This window comes from Mobula hypostoma, chromosome 1 (genome assembly GCF_963921235.1).
Source record: "Mobula hypostoma chromosome 1, sMobHyp1.1, whole genome shotgun sequence".
Classification (NCBI taxonomy): domain Eukaryota; kingdom Metazoa; phylum Chordata; class Chondrichthyes; order Myliobatiformes; family Myliobatidae; genus Mobula; species Mobula hypostoma.
The window spans coordinates 69444845-69472598 of NC_086097.1; the positions used below are offsets into that span (position 1 = coordinate 69444845).

General features: G+C 40.4%; 1 protein-coding gene across 5 annotated transcripts in view; it reads left to right on the forward strand.

Moving 5' to 3' along the window:
• Nucleotides 1-27754, forward strand: part of heatr5a (HEAT repeat containing 5a) — a 140949-nt gene that overhangs the window by 38382 nt on the left and 74813 nt on the right. For all 5 annotated transcript variants that reach the window (XM_063050362.1, XM_063050382.1, XM_063050353.1 and 2 more), the window contains exons 9-15: nucleotides 2252-2407; nucleotides 4331-4581; nucleotides 5605-5716; nucleotides 8470-8622; nucleotides 9782-9881; nucleotides 10242-10351; nucleotides 23029-23192. In XM_063050362.1, coding sequence (XP_062906432.1) covers nucleotides 2252-2407; nucleotides 4331-4581; nucleotides 5605-5716; nucleotides 8470-8622; nucleotides 9782-9881; nucleotides 10242-10351; nucleotides 23029-23192 — 1046 coding nt within the window. The remainder of the gene's footprint in view (nucleotides 1-2251; nucleotides 2408-4330; nucleotides 4582-5604; nucleotides 5717-8469; nucleotides 8623-9781; nucleotides 9882-10241; nucleotides 10352-23028; nucleotides 23193-27754) is intronic.

A 27754-nucleotide genomic window follows, 5' to 3' on the forward strand; every position in this document is an offset into this window, starting at 1 on the left:
AGCCAAGGATGGCTTTGACCAATTAAGCTGCAATGTCGTAGAGGAGCCTCAAGAGCATCTTAATGAGGCAGGATCCAGCTGAAGTCAAAACTGAACCATAGAGTGGATGGTAATTTACAGCTTCTGCTCCTCATGCCCTCCATCATAGAAACCTGTCTTTGGTCAATTCCAAAGGACACCTATGATATTAAGAAACTGTTGAGAGTATGGGATACAGCAAAGGCTATGGGATCAAGCTCATTCCAATTGTGCCACATGCCACAGTTGTGCTTGAGATTGTGCTGAATCTTAAAGCATTCCGATGCAGTTGCCATATTGGGATTTATCTGCAAAGAGCTGATGAGAGGTTGGGGAACACCCACGAAAATTTGCCCTGCAAATGGTGACTTTGCTCCTTTATGCCATATAAAGTCAGGAATGTAAAGGGATGCACTGCACTTTCCTGGATGAATGCATTTCCAACAACATCCAAGTTTGTCACTTCTGAGGACAAAGCTCGCTTGAATGATGTGCTAACCATACTTAAAACATTTGTTGCCTCCACCATCATTGCACCATATTTAAAGTATGTGTCATCTGCAAAAGAGACTTTTTTTTCCCTGGTCTCCTCTGATGTCACGCCTAAGTCCATGACTTCTACCAGCAGGAAGAGAGAGTGTGGTAGGGGTGTGGCAGCATCACCGCCATATTGCTATTCTTTTGTCACTGGTTCTAAATACTGGAGTTCCCTAACTCATTTCTGCTGAACTGAGACCTTCACTAGAAGTCTGTAGTGGCTCAAGATATTGGCTCTCCATCATTTCTTAATGGCACTTAGGGAGGGGTAATAAATATTTATGCTACCATGTTGGAAAATGGAATAAATTTTAAAAAAAGACCTTGAAAGAAAGCAGTAGATTGTGCATAAATTATTGACATCCTGAGCTGTTCCATTTTGGAATATGTCTTGCCACAATGCAGTGCAGAAATGGCTTGGATTAGGTTCTGATCTTTATAAAACGTGGAAACATAGAAAACTTACAGCACAATACAGGCCCTTTGGCCCACAACACTGTGCCGAACATGTCCTCACCTGAGAAATTACCTATGGTTACCAATAGCCCTCTATTTTTCTGAGCTCCACGTACCTGTCCAGGAGTCTCTTAAAAGACCCTGTCGTATCCTCCTCCACCACCATCGCCAGCAGCCCATTCCACTCACTCACCACTCTCTGCACTTATATAAAAAAAACAAACAAACTTACCTCTGATGTCTCCTCTGCACCTTAAAACTATGTCCTCTCATGCTAGCCATTTCAGCCCTGGGAAAAAGCCTCTGACTATCCACACGTTCAATGCCTCTCATCATCTTATGCACCTGTATCAGGCCACCCCTTATCCTCCGTCGCTCCAAGGAAAGAAGGCCGGGTTCACTCAACCTATTCTCATAAGGCATGCTCCCCAATCCAGGAAACGTCCTTGTAAATCTCCTTTGCACCTTTTCTATGGTTTCCACATCCTTCCTGTAATGAGGCGACCAGATCTGAGCACAGTACTCCAAGTGGGGTCTGACCAGGATCCTAAATAGCTGCAACATTACCTCTTGGCTCCTAAACTCAATCCCACGATTGATGAAGGTGAACGCACCTTATGCTTTTTTAACCACAGAGTCAACCTGCGCAGCAGCTTTGAGTGTCCTATGGACCTGAAAATCCCTCTAATCCTCCACGCTGCCAGGAGTCTTATCATTAATACTATATTCTGTCATCATATTTGACCTGCCAAAATGAACCACCTCACATTTATCTGGGTTGAACTCCATCTGCCACTTCATATTTGAACTAATACGTTTTGTTGGTATGCCGACTCTGAATTAATTTATCTCACAATATTCTTGAGTTCAGGCGTTTCAATATCCACGTTTTTCTTTATCTCTTGAGATTTGGGTGATTTCTTCTCTTTGAGTCCCTTGCTTTAGTTTGTTGCTCAGTAAGAAGTTATACATTAGAATATAATTTTAATGGCATATGCTATTCCATTATGCCTCTGGCAGGACTGAAAGATGAGACACTGTCTCAGATTTGGCATCAATTAATTCCATTGCCCATTACAGGGATTTAAAGCTTAGGTGCTCTGGTTTGCTTGAGCTGTTGGGTTTATTTAATTAACTAGTGCAGGAATATTGCCATTTATAAAATTCTGACTGCACCACTGACTTTTTTGTTTGATGTTATATCTGCAATAATTCAATTGAGGCTCATTTTAATTATTAGATGCTGTAATGAGTGACAGTAATGTGGAGCTGAAAGTGGGTACAATGGATATATCTGCCAGCCAGCATGTGCTAGTGTGTGCTCTTCAAGAGTTGGGGAGTCTTGTACATGCCCTTGGTTCTACTGCTGCTCCACTGCTTCTGGATTCTGCCACAGGTAAAGTCTGGTATGAACCTCAATGGCTGTTACTGTTTGTTAACAAATCTCATTGACAGATTAAAAAGTTCAGATTCCATTCATTTTCATAAACATTTTTTTGTACCGTGTATATGGATACAACAGTCAAATTGTATGTGGTGAAACACTGTGGAAATACTGTTCATTACATAAACATTGTGGAACAATCACACCTCTTATAAAGTACATCGGACAGGCAGTTGGAACAGTTGATTCTCTTTCTACTCTATTGTTCTTTGAATTGGCTAACTAAATTATTTTTCTTGAGGTAATCTGGATGTTAGATTCAATTGCCATTGACGCCCTCTAGAAATTTATTTTTCTTCCAGCAAGATTTGGGTATAATCCAGTGGTTTGGCATCTAGTTCACATGGTTGTTTCCAGGACTCCTTTCAATTCACAAGCATGTTGTCAAGCTTTCAGATTCACTGGATTCATTGAAAAATTATTATACCTCTGCACAACATGTAAAAATAAACAAGAAAATGAAAAGTAGATGGTAATATTAATACAATTAATACACAGTAATTTAGAAAATCTGCCAGTTCAGCAGCTCCACAGTCATTGTTTTGCTGTGGGTATATTTGTCTACAAAGGTTCAATAGATTCTTATGGACTTTCCTGTATTAAACCACTGAACGACACCAACTTTACTCAATCCATCGGGTTCCCATACTTTAGTAAGGTCTTCAGTCTCCAATACTGGACTGTAAAGGTAAATCAAAAAATACCCCAAACAAAACTGGCAGCGATTCGCAAAACTGCCGACACAATGATTTTACCTTAAAATAGAAAGTAAAACACTTTAAAACGAAACTGCGTCATAAGACGAATATGCAGCATAACGGAGTAACTGACGAATTAAACAATGAACTAAACTGCTTAACAACAGGGGTTTCCCATTATATACCTGTTGAGAACATGTCATCACGTGACCTCACTGGCAGGAAAATTACATCACCCCACCATCACAAGACCATGACATCATGCTCACAAGACAGTCACAAGATACCCGCGAGGTATGTGCCAGTACACTCCTAAGACAAAGAGCAATTGCCGATTTGGATTAAATGCAAATGATGGTCTGCTTATGAAGCAAGTTATCAACATGAATAATTAGTTCTTTGAAGTATGCAGATACTGTTTGGAAAATGCATTTAAATATAATTATGTCTGGGCTGTATTTGCTCCTGTGATCCACATCACCAATCCAGCAGTGATAAAATAAATCAAAATGCTGAGTAAATTCAGGATCAGGGATTGTTAGTACTTTGATTGCATGTTCTTTTCATTAGAAATGAGAAAAATTTGAGGTAATATAAGTTGTTGAGGTGCAGAGAATGATAGGAGAGAACTAAAGGTCGAGTAAGTGCATCGTATCCTCTCCCCTCTCCAGCTTCTCTTCCCTAATTTAATCAGTTATTTAGGATGTATATGACAGGATTGGTCCTCTCATGAATTACAGAACTTAAATTGTTGGTTACCACAGGACATATAGATGTGGATAGAAAATGGTAAATGGCTCTTATTAGGAAGTTCTTTCTTCACCCAGAATTCAGGGTGCGTTTAGCAGTTGTCTTCCTGTAAATGCTAGAAGTGAAAACTCTAGAATTATCCAAGGTCCAATTGGAAATGAGGATGGGGCTGAGATAGAATAAGGATGCTGGCGGGGAAAGAACTGCGTCTAAGTTCTGGTGAAGGGGTATGTTCAGTTATACTTTCCTCATCTATGGTCATGCTGTAGTGGTATGTTCAGGTGTTTAATAAATCATCTGGTGCTCAACTTAAATACTCATTGAATGCTTCAATAGAAATCTGAAGTTGATGTTGAAGAAAATGCAATATTTGTCAATGCAGGTGCGAGCTCACATTTGTGATTTGTTATCTCTCCTCTTTTATCAGGTCTGTTAGATAAAGTCATTTCAGTGTTGCTTCATCCAAGTCTTTCTGCAAGACTAGCTGCAGCTTGGTGCTTGCGCTGTTTTGCAGTAGCACTGCCATTCAAGGTTTCTCCTTTGCTGGATCGTTGCATTGAACGTCTGAATGCTCTCCGATCATCCCCAGAGGCAGTAACTGGCTACAGTTTTGCAATAGCAGCACTGCTAGGAGCTGTGCAACATTGTCCATTGGGTATTCCTCATGGCAAAGGAAAGGTAATGACTTTGCCAATAGATTCTTAAAAAAAAGTGAATATTTAGAAAAATGCTATATAACTCAAGTGCAGAGCTGTTGAGTAAGATTAATTGTTGCTGCCTTTTAAACTCTGATATACACTTTAACCTTATTTTTCTTATTGAATTCAAAATAAGAATTAAGAACGTTAGAAATTGTTAGTGTACTGACCTTTCAATAAAATTAATAATAACCTAGAAATTTAACATGGTTTTAAGTTGCAGAGAAGGGGTAGGGATAATTAGAGCAATTGTAGTTTGTGATACTACTGAGGCCTGTTGTCTCTGACTGGAATAATGGCATTGATGACTGCTCAGAACAGATGGTGTTTACAGTAAGTTTCTGGTTGGGTATCCATTCAAGGAAGAATTGAAGTGCCTTCTAACCATAATGATGTGTGTTGGAGGTGTAGAGGCCCATAGTGAAAATTAACTGGTTGCATTGAAGAAACTTGAAAACGTATTGAAGTCATAGACACTATCAGTGTTGTCATGGATGTAAGTGGTCACAGACTGAATAGGATCCTGGGGGGAAAGATAGAAATTCCAAGGGATGCGAGCAAACTGAAATGATAGGTTTATTAGAACTCTTTAGCATTTGGGCTTTCAAACTAAGATACTACATGGTTAGAGGCTCTGGGAGTGAGGATCTCTGATCTCAAGAGAAAAGAGACATCAGAGCTGGAGTTCAGCCTTTTTAAAAAAAAAACAAGGTTTTTTTGTTCAGTCACAACAACACTACTTATTTTTCTGTGGGTTGATTATACTTGTGTGGTCTGTAATAATGGATGCTGTGATATGAGATTGATCTGTTGTAATTTTTAACATGCTGGAGCTCTCTATTTTTCTTTTCCTTTGTTTTCCAGAGGATAGTCTTGTTATTTATTACCAAGTCGTTAACCATGAAAGTAATTTCCCTACATTTGTTTTGTGTTACTGCTAGTGCCACGTTGTTTTTACAATTTATTTTATTCCTGCTCATGTATATTTAACTTTTTGTTCAAGTTGATTATGACTCAAGCAGAGGAGATTTTACGTACAGCAATCCAAAATAGTCGCCTCTCAGTGCAACGGACACAGGCTGGTTGGCTTCTGATTTCTGCACTCATGACACTGGGTAAGATTGTCCATCAAATCAATAGGACTCGTTAAATATAGGGTGAACAGGGGTTATTGACAATCAGAGCTTTCCAAAAGATTTGGATCAGTGCCTTCATTGAAAATAATTTGAAGTATTGAAGGGGAAGGCTAAGGTACTGGATGTTTCAAGTTTACTTGTCAAATAAGCTCGCTAACACTATGCCACCACAGTAATGCAGTTTAGTTGTTTATTTACTTGTGATTGTTGATAGTTTGATATTGAGAAAACAATGTAATTATTTTCAAGATATCAAGGTGTGTAAGACTAAAACTGATATTTGAAAAATCAATATTCTCCCTTATCAGTTATAATAACATTAAACTTTTGTACTCTCAGTCATCTACTCAATTTCTAAATTGCATTTCTGTATCGCAGGGGTCCCCAACCTTTTTTGCACCGCGGACAGTTTAATATTGACAGTATTCTTGCGGACCAGCCGACTGGTGGGTGGGGGGGGGATGTTAATCACGACTGGAATATAGGTGATAAATCAACTATAAGTCACTTAAAAGTGGCTAATACACTCAATTTCGTTTCTAAAAGGGTTTATCCAACAAATTTAATATTAAACACACAACGCATATTTTCCTCGCATGAATATAGTGATTAGTCAATTATAAGTCACTTATAAGTCAATAGCATCATAACATTTTAAGAAACGTTAGGATATTAAACACACAGCGCATATTTTCCTTATATGAACATATAAAATCATTGCAACACACCAATATTGCTGAATCAGTGGGAGCCCTGGGCTTGTTTCCCAGCAACAAGATGGTCCCATCGAGGGGTGATGGGAGACAGCGATGCTCAAAGGGAGTTCCTTATATCCAGTCTATTCCGCAATTTAGTTTTCATTGCATTCATTGCAGAAAAGCCCGCTTCGCAGAGATATGATGTTGGAAATGGAAGCAACGTTTTCAGTGCTTTCGTGGCAATCTCAGGATATTCAGCATTGACTTTGATCCAGAATGCCGGCAGAGATATTATGTCAAACGTACTTTTCAGCCCACCGTCATTTGCAAGCTCGAGGAGTTGATCTTCTTCCCGCGCTGACATGGATGATTCACCAGGGACATTCACAAATGGGTCATGGACCCATTCCTTTGCACATCTTGGGTCATTTGCGGTTGGGAAGTAACGCTCGAATTCAGTCGATAGCGAAGATAGGTGATCGCGCACCAGCTGTAAGAAGGACAGTGCAGCCTCAGTCTCTCCCAAAATCCCAGCTAATGTTGAGAACACGTCAAATATGCCCCCGTCCACTCGCCGTCCCCACAGTTCCAGTTTGGCTGTGAAAGCAGACACTTTATCTGCCAACTTGAAGACAGTTGTCCTTCTCCCCTGAAGTGACAAATTGAGTTCATTGAGCAGGTTGAAGATGTCACACAGATAAGCGAGTTTTGCTATCCACTCCTCGTCACTGAGTGTGCTGCCAGTGGTGACTTTTTTCCTGAAAGAAATCTCTGTAGCTGCTCTCTTAACTCAAAAACCCTGGCCAGGGTTCTCCCCCCTTGATAGCCACCTGACTTCAGTGTGTAAGAGAAGGCGTTTGTGCTCTACATCCATTTCCTCCCAAAGCTGCTCAAACAGACGTGAGTTAAGGGCTTTTGCTTTGATGCTGTCCCAATTGCTCACGTTTTTTCCACTCAAGAAACTCAACAGGTTTGTCTTTAAGTGCAGGGTGCTTGGACTCAAGGTGCCGAAGCAGTTTTGAGGGCTTCATTGCCTTATTAGACAGCTTGTCTCCACATATCACACACAGGGAGCTTGGAGCATGCGAGTCACCGGTTGCAATAAAGCCATATTTTATGTACGACTCGTCATATTTTCTGTTGAAGGAAGCTTTCTTTTTTTTTCAGTCTCGGCCTCGGCTGTCTCTGTGTTATCATCATCATTAGGCCTTTTATGTCCCCTACCACCTCTTCCAAAGAAACTCTCAAGCGACGTTTGTTTTTTACTCAACGAGTAGTTGTAGATTAATGACCGACTGATGACCTCGCGTGAGTTCAAGTTCAACAGTGGGCGTGACAGAATGAGGAACGGTGCAGCTGACTCATATCGTTTCATATCGCCAAACCACATCGTTTCCTCGCAGCCTGGTAGCACATGCTTTGTGGCCTGGTACCGGTCTGCGACCCAGTGGTTAGGGACCACTGCTCTATCGCATGGAAATTTATAACACCTAGGAATATGAAAACAAAAAATAATATTGTGAAGTGTACTTTAAATTAAAAATGAATCTGCCAATACTAATAAGACAATAAATTGTAATGAATAAAATTTTTTGTGTCATTTATTTCAACTCCATTTGAGGGGACCATTTGTAAAAACGATTTTACAAATTTCACTTATGAAATTCAAAGTTCTTCAAGAGTTTAAACTACTGTGAACTGTGGGTTTTTACACACATTTGAGAAAAAATACCTGTTAAACATTTGTGATTGTGCCTGTCTACTACAAAACACAAACAACATATGATATTTATTTAAGACTGAAATTTGTGAAGTAGTTTTTAAATGTTTCTTTTAACTGGAGTTATGAAGCAAGTATAAATTTAATATATTTCAACTTGCTGTCATCTTATTATGTAAAACATTGCAACAAATTTTAGCATCAGTTTTTTAAAAAAATGGTGTCAGAAGTATTATTTATTAATTATTTTCTTATTGTTACTTTGAAATTTGCAAGCATATAATAGAGAATTTCAAGCCAATCTCTAATTTCAGGGCCACCAGTCATTCACCACCATCTTCCAAGAATTCTTCTGCTTTGGAAAAGTGTATTCCCACAGTCCCCAAAGGACTTGGAAACAGAGATAAATCGGGGGGACTGTTTCACATGGCAGGTGACATTGGAAGAACGGGCAGGAGCTTTGAGTGGTAAGACGTGCAACTGTCACTGATCCAAGTTAATTTCCATGTTCTTTCAATCTCATTTTGTCAGAAGAGGAGAAAACTGCATTTGGTTCTGGAGAGAATACCAATTAAGGTGTAATAAAATACAAAATTAAAAACTCAAAACTCATTTCATTTTCAAATTGTACAGAACAAAGATGCTAGGACATTGTTTATAGTTGAAGTAGAGAAACCAAGCCATTGAAACAAAAAAAATGTCCTGCAGTCCATAAACACAAGTGATTCAGCAGATGCAGAAATCCAGAGCAACGCCCACATAATGCTGGAGGAACTCAGCAGGTCGGACAGCTTCTATGGAGAGGAACGAAGAGTCAATGTTTTGGGTCGAGACCCTTCATCAGGACTCGGCAATCCATATACTGATTTAATTTCCATTTTAAAAATTCCTTTTGTTTTGGCACTTATCATGTTACGCAGAATGCATAATAAATTCTGAGATATAATCAGTAAGTCCTGAGTACAGTAATTATTTTGCTGTATGAGTTAACAAATCATCCACTCGAAATAAGTTGATCACATTGCTTTGTTGTGATATAGCGGTTCATTTTTACTACCAATAGAGTCGAAGTTTCACAGAAATGTTTAGTAGTTTTTAGTTAAGTTTTAGATGCAGATGCTAAGAAAATTATTTACCATGATTTTACACATCTTGACTCAGGTACGTGCTGCAGCAGTCTTCCAGCAAACCTTTTATTTGTCTCATATTGTGCAACTAGATGGTTTCTAGGTTTTTCTTACAGGTACCAGTAAACACATGATATAAATTATTTAATAAATCCTGACTGTGGCAAAATAGATTAAATTAATTTTGGATAATCAGAAAGTAGAAATTCATAAAACGTGAGCAGAGAAATATTTGGTATACAGGAAAGCGTGTGTTTAAGCAGAACAGTGATAAGTGTCATGGTAGAAAAGCAGAATTATGATATTGGAAAAAATAAGCTGTATGGCCTACAGAGTCTAAGTAACAGGCCATAAAGCTTCCTGAGGTGAAAAGCAGAAGTATTAAAGACACTAAATCTAGGAAAAGTATTTGGGGGTGAATTTGAATGTAATTTTAAAAATTGCTGTTTCAAGATTTCACAGTTAGATTTGTACTGATTTTTATAATTGTCTCTTTAAGCAATGAAAAGCTTTGCACTACATTGTGGAGATCTATTTTCTGATGATGTAATTGAAAGACTTCTACCACCACTTAAATCTGCTGTGGCTTTATCAACGGAGTAAGTTATATCAGCTGCTAAGCAGCCATTTATTAAGATATTTTCATTGTTTGAATTTTAGTTACAAAATTTTAATGAGGTAACTTTTGAAACATTAGGTTATGCTTATTTATGAATCATGGTCTATTATAAATTTAATATTAATTTTTCTGCAGTAAATTCCCTTCCCTATTCCATACTATAACTTCCTGTGACATTTTTTTAGAAGAAGTACTAATAGTGGGTCTTCAAAAAACATCATGCTTCAACACAGATAAAAAAAGACAACTGTAACATGAGTTTTTAATGTGTTTGATGTACGTTAACTTTGGAAGAAAAAGAAGCGAATTGCTTCCTTGTTAAAACAATTTTCTTTCTTAGGTTGCCTTCACTTAACAAGTCTTATGGAACTCCAATGAAAACAGCATCAATGGTATTTAGACAACGGTTATATGAGATTTTGGCTTTGTTGCCACCTAAAACTTATGAAGGTACGTGCAACAGAAATACTGTCGTGGATGATGTGCATTTCTATTTTTTAATGGGATAAAGTTGTAGTAAAATAATTTTACTTAGTTTTTTTTGTGAAATTTTACTTCATTTCTTTTAACTGTGGATATAATGTCCTAATAATAAGAAAGTGCAAGAAGGTACTGTGCCTATAAGAGGTATTCACCCCCCTTGGAAGTTTGCATGTTTTATTGTTTTACAGCATTGGATCACAATGGATTTAATTTGGCTTTTTTGACGCTGATCAACAGAAAAAAGATTCTTTAGTGTCAAAATGAAAACAGATCTCTACAAAGTGGTCTAAATTAATTACAAGACTCTTGATTGCACATGTATTCATCCCCTTTAATATGACACACCAAATCATCGCTGGTGCAGCCGATTGGTTTTAGAAGTCACATAATTAGTTAAGGTATCCTCGCTATATAACAGCCTCTGTGCAGTCAAGGTGTTTCAATTGATTGTAGTAAAAATACACCTGTACCTGTAAGGTCCAACTGCTGGTGAGTCAATATCCTGGCAAAAACTACACCATGAAGGTAAAAGAACATTCCAAACACTCCCCGCAAAAAGGTTAATGAAAAGCACGTCAGGAGATGGATACAAGAAAATATCCAAGTCACTGAATATCTCTTGGAGTACAGTAGAGTCAATTATGAAGAAATGGAAAGAATATGGCACAGCTGTAAATCTACCTAAGCAGGCCGTCCTCAAAAACAGAGTGACTGTGCAAGAAGGGCACTAGTGAGGGAGGCCACCAAGAGACCTGTAACAGCTCTGGAGGAGTTACAAGCCTCAGTGGCTGAGATGGGAGAGTCTGCACATACAACAACTGTTCCCCAGGTGCTTCACCAGTTGCAGCTTTATGGGAGAGTGGAAAAGAGAAAGCCAGTTGGGGAAAAAAAACTCACATGAAATCTCAGCTAGATTTTGTTGGAAGGCATGTGGGAGACTCTGAGGTCAGCTGGAAGAAGGTTCTACGGTTGGTGAAACCAAAATTGAACTTTTTGGCCATCAGACTGAAGGCTATGTTTGGCGTATGCCAAACTCCACACATCATCAGAAACACAGCATCCCTACTGTGAATTGTGGTGGCTGCATCATGCTGTGGGGATGCTTCACTGCAGCAGGCTCTGGAAGGCTTGTGAAGGTGGAGAGCAAAATGAATGCAGCGAAATATAGGGAAATCCTGGAGGAAAATCTGATGCAATCTGCAAGAGGACTGCTGGCCCCAAGCATAAAGCCAAAGTTACACAGGAATGGTTTAAATACAACAAAGTTAATGTCCTAGGGTGGTCAAGTCAGAGTCCAGACCTCAATCCAATTGAGAATTTGTGGCTGGGTTTGAAAAGGCCTGTTCACTCACAGTCCCTGTGCAATCTGACCGAGCTTGAGCAGTTTTGTAAAGAATGGGAAGATATTGCAGTTTCCAGATGTACAAAGCTGATAGAGATCTATCTACACAGACTCAAGGTTGATAAAGGCCTGTCCACATACATTCAAGGCTGTAATTGTTGATAAGGTGCATCTACTAAATACTGACTTGAAGGGGGTGAATACTTACACAATCAATTACAGGTTTCCCCTACCATCCGAAGGTAGAGCGCTCCTATGAAAGGGTTTCTAAGCCGGAATGTCGTAAAGTGAAGAAGCAATTACCATTTATTTATATGGGAAAAACTTGTGAGCGTTCGCAGACCCAAAAAATAACCTGCCAAATAACACATAAAAATACACAGCCAATATAAAGTAGAAATAATTTATGTACAGTGTAGTATCACTTACCGGAATCGGGAAGACAGCGAGCACATTGATGATGGCGTGTTAGGCTGAATCGTCGGAGGTTGGGGTAATGGGACACAAGGGTGTCATCTCATTGTCATCTGTTTCCATCAGGGCAGGCAGGTCATCTTCTTTTATGTCTGCCTGCCTCGATGTCAAAGGTCAAGGTTCGTCGTCTGCTGTGGCTGATGTGGAAGGCTTGAAAAACGACAGTCTGCTTGACTGCTTAGCTTCACGCATTTTTCTGTCATATAGTTCTTTGTAAGCATCCAAACCATCCATGCCCTAAACCTACATACCCTTTCAACATTAAAGTCGTACTTTTCTACAATCATTGCAGCGTTGTCAATTGCAGTGAAAACCTCACGCAGTTGCTTCACGTTCAGTTCCTGGATGACTTCACTTTCGGTCCGTTCACTACTGCATTCTGCTTCGATTGTTATCCTTTCCTCTTCCAATTGCATCAGCTCTTCACTTATCAGTTCTTGGTCATGGGATGCCAAAACCTCTTCAACATCATCTTCATCAACTTCCACAATCCAAACTCACTTTGTCCTTGCTTCGTTCACCATGATCGAAACACTTAATTATGTCTAGTCTTACGAGCTCTTTTAGGCTTTTCCAATACCTTGGAACTCATTTTGCTAATGGGTGCTCAAAATAAATCAACATAAAGCACAGATGCTCACAGGCACGTGTTTAAACAATGCTGCCTAGAATGCAGTTCCGGGGGAGGAGCTTAGCTGCTCGGGGCGCACCCTGCCTTTTTTTGTAACAGCGAAAACACCTGTTAGCAAAAACAGGTAACTAATGTAGGTCTTTTGTAACAGCGAGGTGTCATAAAGCAAACGTTTGAAAAATGGGGGCACCTGTATTCTGAGTTTTATATTTATAGTTAATTTAGATCACTTTGTAGAGATCTGTTTTCACTTTGACAGAAATGAGTCTTTTTCTATCGATCAGCATCAAAAAAGCCAAATTAAATCCACTGAGATTCAATGTTGTAAAACAATAAAACATGAAAACTTTCAAGAGGGTGAATACTTTTTAGAGGCACTGTATATTCAAGGGACATTAGAAAGGGAGAAACATTACTATCACAAGAAGAAAAAAGTATGAGGCATACTAAGTGGACAGAAGTCCCCGGAGCTTAGAGTCTTAATGGAGGTGGCTGCAGTGATGGTGGTAAGGAGAAATTTCTTTTAGTTGGAATCTTCTCACTGAGAAAGCTGCACAGGATCTGTTCAAGCCGAAGAATAATGGACATCTAAATACACAGAAGCATGCAGAGAGAGCATGAAATAGTGTTGAGATCAAAATTCCATCACCTATGATCTCATTGAAAGGTGGAGGAATTTCCAGGTGATAACAGACCTGTGCATGCTCTTGATTTTTATGTTTTAATGACAAAGTTCAATGATTAATCAACACAGGCTAAGAAACGGACAGAAATCAGAGGAATTTGCAACATTTCCCCGTACTAGTGACACCAGAAAAATGTGTTCATCTGAAGCTCAAAAATAAATTCAGGAATTTAAGCTGTGTGTCTTGTTGATTGTTTGAAAATAATTTGTTCTGCGAAAAGAAACCATCAATGTAGTTTGGCACTCCTTACTATATTTGAACAGATTTATTATTATTTTCATAGATTTAGTTGATGACTATTGGAGGACAAGACACAGTGGAGTTTGAATTTAGAAAAATGCCACAAAATTTTATTATTTTTTTGAGACGATAGGCCAAATACTAAATCATCAAAATGGAATATCAGTAAAAGAGGAAATCAGTAGTGGCTAATTATTTTTCAAACCTACACAAAAAAATTATTTCAATGACCTTCTGGCTAAAATAACGAATTTCCTCTTTGCTGCCATTCCAGAGCTCAGCTTTGGGAAAACTAAAGCTTATCAAGAGTATCACTGATGTGGAAATCAGGGCATCATGTTTTGTGTTCGAAGGTGATCACTTATTTTGAAGAGTAATTAGATTTATAAATGTGAGACTACGTTCGTGTAGTGTCGCTCTGTTGATGATTACAGGGTCTGATTTGTTTTACGCATTTTGCAAACCCCTACATACATTTACTTGTACCTTTTGTGATCCAGGAACAGCGATGGGTATTTATAATTTGCTTTTGCGTTTTTTTTAATCTTACTGCTGACGCACTAAACATTGTGTTGGACTTGAAGAAATTATGATTCTCTAAACATATTGTGCCAGAAGCACGGGAACAATTACTTATAAATTTAAGGTGCACGTTTATTGAATGTGTCTGGTATCTTGTCAATTGCATGCTTAATGTTTTAATTACCAAATTTGCAAATGACTGTTGGGATAGGAAATAAATTATTAGCTAATTATGACAAGAAACACATGATAGAATGGCAGGCTAACAAAACCAATGCTATCTTTAGACTAATGGGTTGCTAATGAGAGCATTTGTTGTGATTTTGTTGCTATCTTTCAGGTTCAGATATTGCCTGTGTTTTAATAATTGAGTAATTAGACACAAGTGGAACTTTTTATTTGCCATTGCTACCCTTGTTGATCATGATTTCAATTGTAATTTTCTTACAAAATCTACTGATAAATTTGTACTGATAGCAGAAAATTCTTTCAGTTGCTTTCCAACTAAATATTTTGCAGTCCTTCAAGTTGTTTTATGTAAACCAAGGTTCATTTCCTGTCAGTTTTACCACTTCAGCCATTTTAGACGTTAGTCAAAACAAATTGCAGGTGATCGTTTTGCATTATATTTTGTTTTCTACCAAAAACTGCTACCTAAACACCTGCTGAAGAAAAATAAGTCATAAATTCAATCCAGAAACATCTTGATAACACAAATTATTCTTGCACTGATTTCAGAACTAAAGAGTTAGACATATTTTGACCCCTTCTCATAATTACCAATTTAGCACCTTATGGCCACATTTGGAGTCCTAATCTTGAATCTAGACAAACTATGTGAATACTGATATTTAGTATTTAGGTCTTCTGTACAATAAACGGTCAAATGAGTTTCTGGGGCAATTAGTAGGTGACGATGAAGACCAAGACCAAGAAATGTTAGATGCTGCAAATAAAGGTCAAGGAGGCTGTGCTAATAGAGAGTTAAAAGCTCAGCCATTGTGTTACGTACCCCGTAACTGGGTTACCAAACCAGCAGAAATGGATCACTCAGTTGGAGTCTGGATTACTGGAACTAAGAAAGTTTTATTAAAGAAACAAGCAACACAGTACTCTAATCAAAAGGATAATAAATACAACAGTTCAGCAATGATAAACACACATATACACAGAACTAGGATAATAGGATCAATCAAGCTCTATTGTCGTCTAGGGGTAAATGACCAGTTTCAAAGTGACGCAAAGTTCAGTTCAGTTCACAGTAATCACTGCCGTGCGGGTGGGTGAGAGAGAGAGAGAGAGAGAATGAATGAACATTCAAAATCGGATTCCAAACAGACCTTCGATATTCCTCACAGTCAGCTTTCGGGCGAGCCCTTTGTAATGTCTTCTGAGGTCACCGACTGTGACCCCTCCGTTTCAGATACGATCGTTCCTCTGCAGTGAACCTGGCACCCAGGCAAGGGCGGACACACACCAGGTTCCCGCCGATCGTACCTTTCCACCCTGTGCGTCTATGGCTTGGTCCTGCGACCAGCCCTCCAAAACTCCCACCGACTTGTGGGAGGCGCACCGCTTCCAGGGTCTCGTTACCTCGTGGTGTTGTGTGTGGCCTGCCTTAGCGAACCTGTCCCTTTTTATCCCCCTGCTGGGGTATCGCCTGTCCATCACACTTCAAACAGTTCAGGGTTCAAAAAGGAGCCGATCTTGACAGCTCTCAGACCGTGTCTCCTTCCGTTAAACTCTCCAGTCTCTTCATTAACATTTCCAAATGCTGCTCCATTGTCTTCCTTATCTCTCTTTCTCCTGAAGACAGGTGGCAGATCAACTGTTGATCCCACTGGTGCCAGCACAGGACAGTTAACATCTTAATCTATGTATACCCTTTGTAACCCTCTTTCGTCACACCGCTCACCTTTAAGGATTTTTACCGGGGTAAAAATTACAAGCATGAATACATTATTTGATACACACAAATATACATCTTCATCAGCTATTTGGCTAATACAGAGAATTTTAAGTTGTCAACACCTTGACAGATAGTCAGCAATCACATTTTCCGTTCCTTTTATATGCGTAATTTTTAATAATCCCTTAAACCAGGCTCCAACTTAGCCACTTCATAGTGGCCGAAAACACTGATGAATTGTGATCAGTGTAACCTCTCACTGGGTTTCGTCCCGGACCACGGTAACAAGGGTCGTCCCATCCCGACTTAGTTTTCTTTCGCAAGGGCTTAGTAGGAGGGGGAGGGGTAGTACCTGCAAAGTTATTGCAAAACTTCCTACAGTACCCCACCATCTCCAAGAGCCTTCTGAGCGCCCTTTTGTCTGTCGGGGTTGGGATGTCAGAGATAGCCCGCACCTTAGCTTGCATCGCTGCCAGCTGCCCCTGTGTTACCACAATTCCCAGATAAGTGACCTTCGTGTGGCCGAACTCATTTTTTTCAAGGTTCACTATCAAGCTGGCTTCAGACAGCCATATTACATCGCCAATATACACTTCTGTGTTCGTTAGCCCTTTAGTCACTGAATTACTCATTCTATAGGGATGTTGTTCACTAGGCTGACCTAGCGTGACAAACACCACCCAACGTCCCAGTTCTTTCAATCAAACACACGTGTGCGAGCCGTTTAATTAATTCTCCTAAAGAGTCGCTTTGTTCGGGGATTAAGGGAGAGACCTTATCAGTAGAGCTGGCCAAAACAATAGCCTTCTCCCATCTGGTCGATACCATACTCATCTTTTCAAAATGGTTTTTTTTTCTTATCGGGGGACCCTAGCTTCATTGATTTCCGCGCTAACACCGACTAGGTGTTAAAAGCCTGTGACTGTCTCAGTTCGCGTCTGCCATAATCAATAACATCCTTCCTCCTGGGCAGCCAGTAAACTTCTTTCATGATTCGGCCGACTGTTTCCTTCAGCACCTCAAAATGTCCACCGAGGGGTACCTTGTGGGCCAGGTTAAAAATCTCATCCCCAGAGATTTTTGGCACCGTCCCCCATTCCTCATCTGCGGTACTTGGTCTCCCTTCCTTCCTTAGCACCTCTCCCTTAACACCATAGCCTACTGGCTCTCTTCCTAACTCTGTTTCACAGTGAGCTGTTTCCTCGTCTCGCTCCTGTGCCTGTATAAAGTCCTTCTTTTCTAATGATAAATCTCCCTTAATTTCCCCACTTCCTCCTGTTTCATTACGCTCCTTCTTTTCACTTTCTACCCCCTCTTCGTACAAGGCTGGCAGAAACGTCTCAGCTAACTTTATATCAGCCTCTGCAGCCTTCCTTGACATCTGCGCAAACGGGATAAACCTGCGAGTCCCTGGGCGGGGCCTCAATGCTGGCAGGCTGACTTGTCAAACTCACGGCTGGGAACACAATCCCCCCCCACGAGGTCATTACCGAGTACGACTTCCACGCCTTTCATCGGTAATTCGGACCTCACCCCGATCGTGACTAGTCCAGAGGTCAAGTTGCTTTGCAGGTGTATCTGGTGCAAAGGGACTACCTCTGTCCCTTCCCCAATACCTTTGACCCTGATCTCCCCAGTCTGGGTCTCTGAGCTAAACTCTAATACACTCTTCAATATCAATGACTGACACGCTCCCGTGTCTCTCCAGATCTTTACTGGAACTGGGTTTAACCCCTCCTTCACCGACACCAACCCAGCCGAGATAAACCTCTTGCGCCCTTCCTGAACTTTGGCAGACCTTTCCTCTCCTAGCGGTTCGTTTACCAGCTCGATACAGCCAGTCAAAATCGCCGTTTTTCCTTTTCCCGTCTCCTTCTTTGGGACAAAGCACCTAGACGCAAAGTGTCCGACTTTCCCACAATTATAACAGACGACCCCAGGAGACTTCCTACCAGACTGCTTCCGGTCTACCTTATCCTTCTCACTTGTCCACGGCTTATTTTCTGACTTTTCTGGCGGACTCTCCCCGCCGTCCTGACTACCCTTCAGGTAGCCTTTACTCGGGGCAAACTTCATTTTATGCGTCAATGCGTACTCATCCACTAATTTAGCAGTTGCGGCTAACGTGGCTGCCTCTTTCTCATCTAGGTAGGGTCTCATACCTTCAGGGACACAACCTTTAAACTGCTCAATCAGGATCAGCTGTAGCAGTCTGTCATAATCCCCATCCACCCCCTTCGAGGTGCACCAACACTCACAATATGTCTGCATCTCACGGGCAAACTCTAAGTACGTGCGGTCCCACTGCTTCCTCGCATTCCGGAACCTCTGCCGGTATGCCTCCGGGACCAACTCATAAATCCTGAGGGTGGCCTCTTTCACCACCTCATACCTCTGGGCATCTTCCGCGGACAAAGCTGAGTAAGCTTGTTGGGCTTTTCCTTTAAGTACACTCTAAAGCAAAACAGCCCACTTATCCCTCAGCCAGTCCTGACTTGTAGCAACTTTTTCGAAATGGAGAAAGTACCGATCCACGTCGGTATCGTCAAATGGGGGAACCAGCCTAACCTCCTGGGTCGCCCTGAACCCTCCACCTTGGTTCGGCATGGGCCCCTGTGCTGCCATCATCTTTAACTTCTCCAGCTCAAATTCCCTTTCCCTCTGTTTCTCTTCTCGCTCCAACTGTTTATTCCTCTCTTCTCGCTCCAACTGCCTCTCTCTCTCTTGCCGTTCTAACTGTTTCTCTTTCTACTGCCTTTCTAACTGTTTCTCTTTCTCTTCGTGTTCTAGCTGCCGTACCCGGAACTCGTGCTCGAGTCTCAGTTTTTCAAGCTGCACCTGTACTGCGTCTCCAGCAGGTTTTCCAATAGATATCACCTCCAGCTCCCCTTGGGGAAACACACCTTTAGATACATAGTGCTCTACGATAGCTCTGTGTATCTCCTCTCTCCTCATTGTCGACTTCCCCTTAACAAGATTCAACTGTTTGGCCACAGCTGCCAATTCCGCTTTCCTGGCATCCTCTAATGCCTCCAAGGTCGGCACCTTTAGAAATTCCTCAATCTCCATTTCTGCTGTTTGCCTTTTCTTTCTTTCGGGAATTTTAACCCAATCAATTTACTCCGTCCCAAATTTAGCGTTCAAAATCCCGGATGAGCCCCCACTTATGTTACGTACCTCGTAACTGGGTTATCAAACCAGCAGAAATGGATCACTCAGTTGGAGTCAGGATTACTGGAACTAAGAAAGTTTTATTAAAGAAATAAGCAACACAGTACTCTAATCAAAAGGATAATAAATACAACAGTTCAGCAATGATAAACACACATGTACACAGAACTAGGATAATAGGATCAATCAAGCTCTCTCGTCGTCTAGGGGTAAATGACCAGTTTCAAAGTGACGCAAAGTTCAGTTCAGTTCACAGTAATCACTGCCGTGCGGGTGGGAGGGAGAGAGAGAGAGAGAGAGAGAGCGAGTGAATATTCAAAGTCAGATTCCAAACAGACCTTTGATATTCCTCACAGTCAGCTTTCGGGCGAGCCCTTTGTAATGTCTTCTGAGGTTACCGACTGTGATCCCTCCGATCAGATACGATCGTTCCTCTGCAGTGAACCTGGCACCCAGGCAAGGGCGGACACACTCCAGGTTCCCGCTGATCGTACCTTTCCACCCTGTGCGTCTATGGCTTGGTCCTGCGACCAGCCCTCCAAAACTCCCACCGACTTGTGGGAGGCGCACCGCTTCCAGGGTCTCGTTACCTCGTGGTGTCGTGTGTGTCCTGCCTTAGCGAACCTGTCCCTTTTTATCCCCCTGCTGGGGTATCGCCTGTCCATCACACTTCAAACAGTTCAGGGTTCAAAAAGGAGCCGATCTTGACAGCTCTCAGACCGTGTCTCCTTCCGTTAAACTCTCCAGTCCCTTCATTAACATTTCCAAATGCTGCTCCATTGTCTTCCTTATCTCTCTTTCTCCTGAAGACGGGTGGCAGATCAACTGTTGATCCCACAGGTGCCAGCACAGGACAGTTAACATCTTAATCTATGTGTACTCTTTGTAACGCTCTTTCGTCACAATTGTCACGTAAGGTTGTAAAATGAGCAGACAGATGACTAGGTGTTATTCATCAGTCCTGAACAAGGGTCTCGACCCAAAATGTCAACTGTTTACTCTTTTTCATAAATGCTGCCTGACCTGCTGAGTTCCTCCAGCATTTTATGTGTGTTGCTTTGGATTTCCAGCATCTGCGGATTTTCTCTTGTTTTTTTATTTGTCAAGGTTGCTTAGTGCTTCATTATAATGGTGCTGGAGGCCATAGACAGTTTTGTCAAAGTGGCTTCTGAGGAAGAGGAGATATAGCAATTTTTTTTTTTACCTCTTCCCTTCCCACCATCCAGTGACCGAAACAATCCTTTCTACCTCAAGCAATAGTACAATAGACAGAAAAAAACTGAAGGTGTACTGCATTTGCAGTGTGGTCTCCCCTGCAAGTGAAGAAACCAAATGCAGATTGAGCGACTGCTTTGTGGAGCATATGTGTTGAGTCAGCATTGACCATTTCTTCTATGTGTGATAATGAAGAAGTTTTGTTTTCTCTTTCCATTGCCCCAGCTGGGCATGTTTTTGAGTCATGTTATCTAAATTCATTGGTCATTTTAATTGCAAATAATTCCATTTAGTTGGGAGGACCTATACAATTTATCTCCATGGTAACCCTGGCCTCTCCCTACCACAGATATTCCCTTTTGTCCTCCTCATACCTCCACTCACCTTTTTTTATAGCTTATACCTAGTTTGTTTTCTTTCTTTACCAGTTATGAAGAGTCTTCAATATGAAGTGTTCACTGTCTAATCTGGTGTGTGTTTACAATATTTTGTACTTTTACTTTATATTTCTCACACCTGCTGTTTTGTTCTCATAGGAATTGGCTTCCTCAGTGGTACAATTATTTGTTGACCCTCAAAATAGATTAATTTACTGCTTTCAGTGAAAACTTGCTAGTTTTCTCCATTACAGTTGGGGTGAACACTTCAAAAACATTTTAGAATGGTCCAAGGATACAATAAGTACAATATTATTTCAAGTTTTTAATTCATGATCTTAATACCTTTTAGTAATAATGGCAACTCTCAATTGGTGGTTACTTTCAAAATATTTTTGTGCAAAAAAAAATCTGCATCCAGACTCTAATATCGTAATATGAAAAAGCTTAAAGAAGCAGTATTTGAGCTATCACTGAAAGCTTAACCTGGTTGAATCACATAGACGCCATGGCCAAGAAAGCACACCAGTGCATCAACTTTCTCAGAAGGCTATGGAAATTTGTCATGTCCCTAATGATCCTCACCAGTGTTTATAAGTGAAGCTTAGAAGGCATCTTATCGGAAATGCCCAGGTCCATGACGTATTGCTGAGATTTGTGAACACAGCCCAGTCTGTTATGAAAACGAGCCTCCCCTCCATTGGCTCTGTGTAAACCTCCTGCTGCCCCAGTAAAATAGCCAACATAATCAAAAATCCCTCCCATTCCAGTCATCCTCTTCTCCCCACAAAATACTCTGCAGATGTTGGGGTCAAAGCAACACTCACAACACGCTGGAGGAACTCTTCCAGTCATCCTCTTCTAACCGCTCCCTACTCCTTCCAACGGGCAGAGGATGTATATGCCTGAGAGCATTCACCATCAGGTTCAAGGACAGCTTCTATCCCACTTTGACAAGATTATTGCAATAAAGACCGACTCTTAACTTCACAATCTACCTTGGCATAACCCTTGAACCTTATTTGTCTGCTGGCACTAAACTTCCTCCATAAAAGTAACACCATATTCAAAGCAGGTCAGCACCTTATCATCAGCTGTTTCAGGTCGGGGAGCAAGAGTGCATCAAGACCAAGGCTGCTGCGTCTGAGCACTACAAAAAGTTTATCATGAAACAGACTGTTTTGCATTCTCCGAATCAGCAGTTCATCCATCCTGTGTGTCAAGAAGCCCTACAGTCTAATTACAGAATCTGGTGTGTCTGGAGTGAGCAGGTGGTGCTTATCATAAGGCCTGGTTATGCGACCAATGATGTCAGGCAGACAGTCTCTGAAGTGTATTAATAATGGCTGGGATCACCCATCTTCCCATCTTGTAAAGACACTGATGGAAAAAGGCAATGGTAAACCACTTCATAGAGAAATTTGCCAAGAACAATCATGGCCAAAAGACTAGGAATCCCCTACATAATCCAACATGGCACATAATGATGAAGATGGTCTAAGAAAAGATGTGCTGGCTTTGGAGAGGGTCCAGAGGAGGTTCATGAGAATGATTCCAAGAATAAAAGGGTTAATGTATGAGGAGAGTTTGATGGCTCTGGGCCTGTACTACCTGCAGTTTAGAAGAATTGGGGGGTGGGGGGGGGGGAAGTATCATTAAAACCTATCGAATATTGTAAGGCCTAGATACAATGGATGTGGAGAGGATGTTTCTGATGGTGGGAGAATCCAGGACTCGAGTCTACAGACTTAGAATGGAGGGATGTCCACTTAGAACAGAGATGAGGAGGAATTTCTCAAGAGGGTGGTGAATCTGTGGAATTCATTGCCATGGATGGCTGTGGAGGCCAAGTCATTGAGTATACTTAAAGTGGAGGTTGATAGATTCTTGGTTAGTCAGGATGTCAAAGGTTATGGGGGGAAGACAGGAGAATGGAGTTGAAAGGGATAATAAATCAGCCATGATGGAATGGGGGAGCAAACCCCCCCCATGGGCTGAATAGCCTAATTCTGCTCCTATGTCTTCTGGTCTAATTGAGTGAATTAACTGACTTAAGAGGATTTCTTTCTTTTTACAGGAAGTTTTAATTCTATTCTGAAAGAGCTGATTGCTGAATTGACTCTGGCTGATAATCAAATGTTTGCTGCTACTTTCTTGCTTCCATCCCTCTGTCACCAGGATGATGCACTATTACTTGGGGCCTGGTTACAGGAAACTGATCATCGATTCATTGAGGACCAGGTATCTGTGAACATGTAAACCTTAAAGTGTTAGTTATGTTCTGAATACTTGCATTAAAATTACTAAAGTATTTGGAAAAGTTAGTTCAAATATTTTAATTATCCTGATAGCATTCAGGTAAATATGAGGAGGGAAAAAGTGCTGAATAAAGGTGAGATTGTAGGTTGCTTAATAAAGTTATGATATTCCTCAGATTATTTAACTGGTCTAATTCATACCATGTGATAGTCATAATAATGAGAACCACATGTTATGTAAAACTGACAAATTAAGTTTGAGCACAGAAATCAGTTTTATTTGCTTCCAGCTTAGCCTTTTCCCATTCCTATATATCCAAACTTTAACACAGCCTTCAGACTTCCGTCTTTCATGCTGATCTATTTTATCCGTTGCTTACTTCAGCTCTTGATTGAGGTCTGTATTCCACATTCTCAGCATTGTTGGTCAAATGAAGTTTCATCTGAATTGTATCTGATTTATTGGTGAATGCCTCATTATAACCCTCAGCTACTAATCATGCACTAATGGAATGTATTGTCATTAGGTCCAGGAGTGAACCACTCAAGCCTGCACCACCACTTAATAACATCGTTGCTGATCTGATTGTAGCCTCAACGTCCTGATGCCATCTATTTTCAGTAACTTCCCCAACCCTTAACAAATACACATCAATTTCACCTTGAAAAATATTTAAAGACTCTCTTCCATAAAGAGTATGGAAACAGAGCTGCAAAAGTCTCTGACCCTTAAAGTAAATGAATTTACCCCATCAGTCTTAAATAGATGACTTTTTAAAAACAGTGGCTTCCTATGTTTTGGAGACTCTGTGTTCACTTTTTAAAAACCTCCTCAGAATTCTTGGTTTTATTGAAGACCCTGCTCACCTTATAAACTCCATTCAGCACAGAACACATCTGTTCTATCTTTCTTCTTAAGGTGACCTACCTATTCTAGCTACTAATTTAGTAATCTTCTTTCAACTACTTTCAGTGCTTATATGTATATCTTTTCTTACATAATGATGGCAACATTTAGATTATGAAGACACGTAGTCCTCTTTTATTGTCATTTAGTAATGCATGCATTAAGAAATGATACATTATTTCCTCCGGTGTGATATCACAAAACACAGGACAGACCAAGACTGAAAAAACTGACAAAACCACATAATTATAATATATAGTTACAACAGTGCACAATACCATAACTTGGTGAAGAAGTCCGTGAGCACAGTAAAGTTCAAAGTTTCTCAAATGTCCCACATCTCACGCAGACGGGAGAAGGAAGAAAAACTCTCCCTGCCATGCTGACCACAATCCAACTCTGAGTCATCCAGAAACTTCGAGCTCTGATCAGCTCTCCGACACCGAGTACTGAGCGCCATCTCTGTCCGAACGATTTGACCTCCTTCTCGGTCGCCAAAAGCAGGCAAGGCCGGGGATTTTGAGGCCTACCCTCCGAAAGATTCCCGACCGCGCAGTAACGACAGCAGCGAACGGGCGTTTAAGAAATTTCTCCAGATGTTCCTCTGTGCTTTCACGTCCATTCTCCATCAAATCAGAATTGTCCACGGCCCCTATTTAACAGATACGATATCATTTTTCACCGGAGGGCTGCGCACATGCAGGTGCGCTGCCATCTTCTCTTCCCACCACATTGTACAACAAATCTGGTCTTCTGCATGACATGTATAACTGAAGCATAATCTCTTTATTCCATTTGGTTATGTCAGTGCTCTGCAATATCACTGTTTAGATAATGTGTTATCTTATCTCCTGCTAAAATGGATAATTCTGTATCTTTCCATATTTTAATAGTTTGTCAGATATTTGCCTTCTCAAACTATCTATACCCCATGTTGTCACCTGCAACCACTTTACAATTAATTTTCCTACCAATCTTTTGTGAAGTTATATTTGGGAATCATGCCTTCAGTAGCTTCATTCAAGACATATAAATAATTGCAGAAGGTTGAGGTCCCACTGCTGATCTCTTTCACATACTTCTCATCACATTTTGCCATCCAGTTTTCTAATCATGTCAACATGTTAAGTCTGTCACCATGACCTTCTATTTTCTGCAATAACTTTTATGGCATCTTATTAAATGCCTTTTGGAAATTTAAGCATAGTATTTCTACTTGTTCCCTTTCATCTACATTACATAACACTCCTACAAAGAATTCAACTGACTGGTCAACCATGAATTCCCTTTCACCAAGCCATGTTGATTTCACTTGATAAGATGTTTTGCAAAGTGATCTGCTGTAACATAACAAGGCATAAGATTTTTGATAAGATCTTTTACAAAGTGATCTGCTGTAACATAACAAGGCATTAAAGAAGGTGTTCTCTTTCCCTCCTTTTTGAATATGGTTGCTATTTTCTTTCACGAATCAAGGACATTTTGGGATATTGAAACCAATGCATTAATAACTTACTTGACCACTAATTTTAAGATCCTTGAATGAAGTCCAACAGTAGCTTGTCAGCCTGCAGCTGCAAAAATTTTGCTGAGTAAACACTTCTCTTATGTTAGTGATTTTCTTAAGTTCTGTCCTTCCTTCCATTTCCTGATTTAGAATTATTTCTGAGCTGTTACTTGTATCTCTAGACTGAACACCCTTTTAAAATCTGTACCTCTCTCTGCAATTCGTTCCTCAACTTCCTAACCGAAGACCACAGTTTGTGTGGATTGGCGATAACATCTCCTCCTCGCTGACAATCAACACTGGCGCACCTCGGGTGTGTGCTTAGCCCACTGCTCTACTCTCTATATGCACATGACTGTGTAGCTAGGCATAGCTCAAATACTATCTATAAGTTTGCTGACGATACACCCATTGTTGGTAGAATCTCAGGTGGTGACGAGAGAGCATACAGGAGTGAGATATGCCAACTAGTGGAATGGTGCCAAAGCAACAACCTGGCACTCAACGTCAGTAAGATGAAAGAGCGATTGTAGACTTCAGGAAGGGTAAGATGAAGGAGCACATACCAGTCCTCACAGAGGGATCAGAAGTGGGGAGAATGAGCAGCTTCAAGTTCCTTGGTGTCAGAGGAACTAACCTGGTCCCAACATATCTATGTAGTCATAAAGAAGGCAAGGCAGCGGCTATACTTTATGAGGAGTTTGAAGAGATTTGGCATGTCAACAAATACACTCAAAAACTTGCATAGTTGTACCGTGGAGAGCATTCTGACAGGCTGCATCACTGTCTGGTATGGAGGGGCTACTGCACAGGACCAAAAGAAGCTGCAGAAGGTTGTAAATCTGGTCAGCTCCATCTTGGGCACAAGCCTACAAAGTACCCAGGAAATGTTTAGGGAGCAGTGTCTCAGAAAGGCAGCGTCCATTATTAACGACCTCCAGCACCCAGGGCATGCCCTTTTCTCACTGTTACCATCAGGTAGGAGGTAGAGAAGCCTGAAGGCACACACTCAGTGATTCAGGAACAGCTTCTTCCCCTCTGCCATCCGATTCCTAAATGGACATTAATGCTTTGGACACTACCTCACTTTTTCTAATATACAGTATTTCTGTTTTTGCACTTTTTAAAATCTATACAATATAGGTAATTGATTTACTTTATTATTGTGTTTTATTTATTATTATTTTTTTCTCTCTCTGCTAGATTATGTATTGCATTGAACTGCTGCTGTTAAGTTAACAAATTTCACGTCACGTGACAGTGATAATAAACCTGATTCTGATTCTGAAATACCTCTTTAATTCAGCTGTTTTCTGTCATTACTTCTCCACATTCATTTTCACCCAGACAAGCCAGCACTTTAATTCCCTTTCCTTTTTAAAATATTGGTTGAAAATCTTGCTATGTATTGATTTAATTTGAGTTGGTTGGACCTCAGAGTTTGATTTATCTTTCCTTATTAATTTTCCTATTTTCTGCTCTTTTCCTATATTCCGTAAATCTAATCTTCTGACCTACCATCTGTCATTACAAAGATAGTTAGTTTTTCATGAAGTTAAGGATTGTTTTAAAGTTGTGTAGTTAAGAATAGTGGGCTGTCCAATGTAATTTTCTTGTTGAGAGGTAACAATTCTGTACATGCTGAAACGATTTCTTGAATCTTTCCTGATAGCTTGCTTTACCTCATTTGCCATTTTTTTTCATGTTATCTCTTATTTTATGACCGTATGTACCTATATTGCTGTAATGATTTGTATACCAGCACTCCTCAAGCAACCTTACTCCATTTTGACAATTATTGAATTGCCCAGTTTCGCTCTTCAGTTTCGAGGATATTATCAATTAAGCCATCCATTTTACCCTGTTTTTTGGTACCATCCTTGTATTAACTAAACATCTGGCTTAATCTACTGCTTGTCTGTGAAATTTGTAATTCTACCTGTGATTTGAAATTTCCACTGCAAATTGAGAGCAAAAATGCTCCCAGCAATTATCGCTTTGGAATATTACTTTCTACTTTTCACCAGTATGAGCTAATTTCCATTATTTTTGTATTCAACTTGTTTCAAGCTCATTCAGAAATTATTTAGTGTTCTGTAGAATGGAAATACCCTTTGAGAAATAAGTAGAG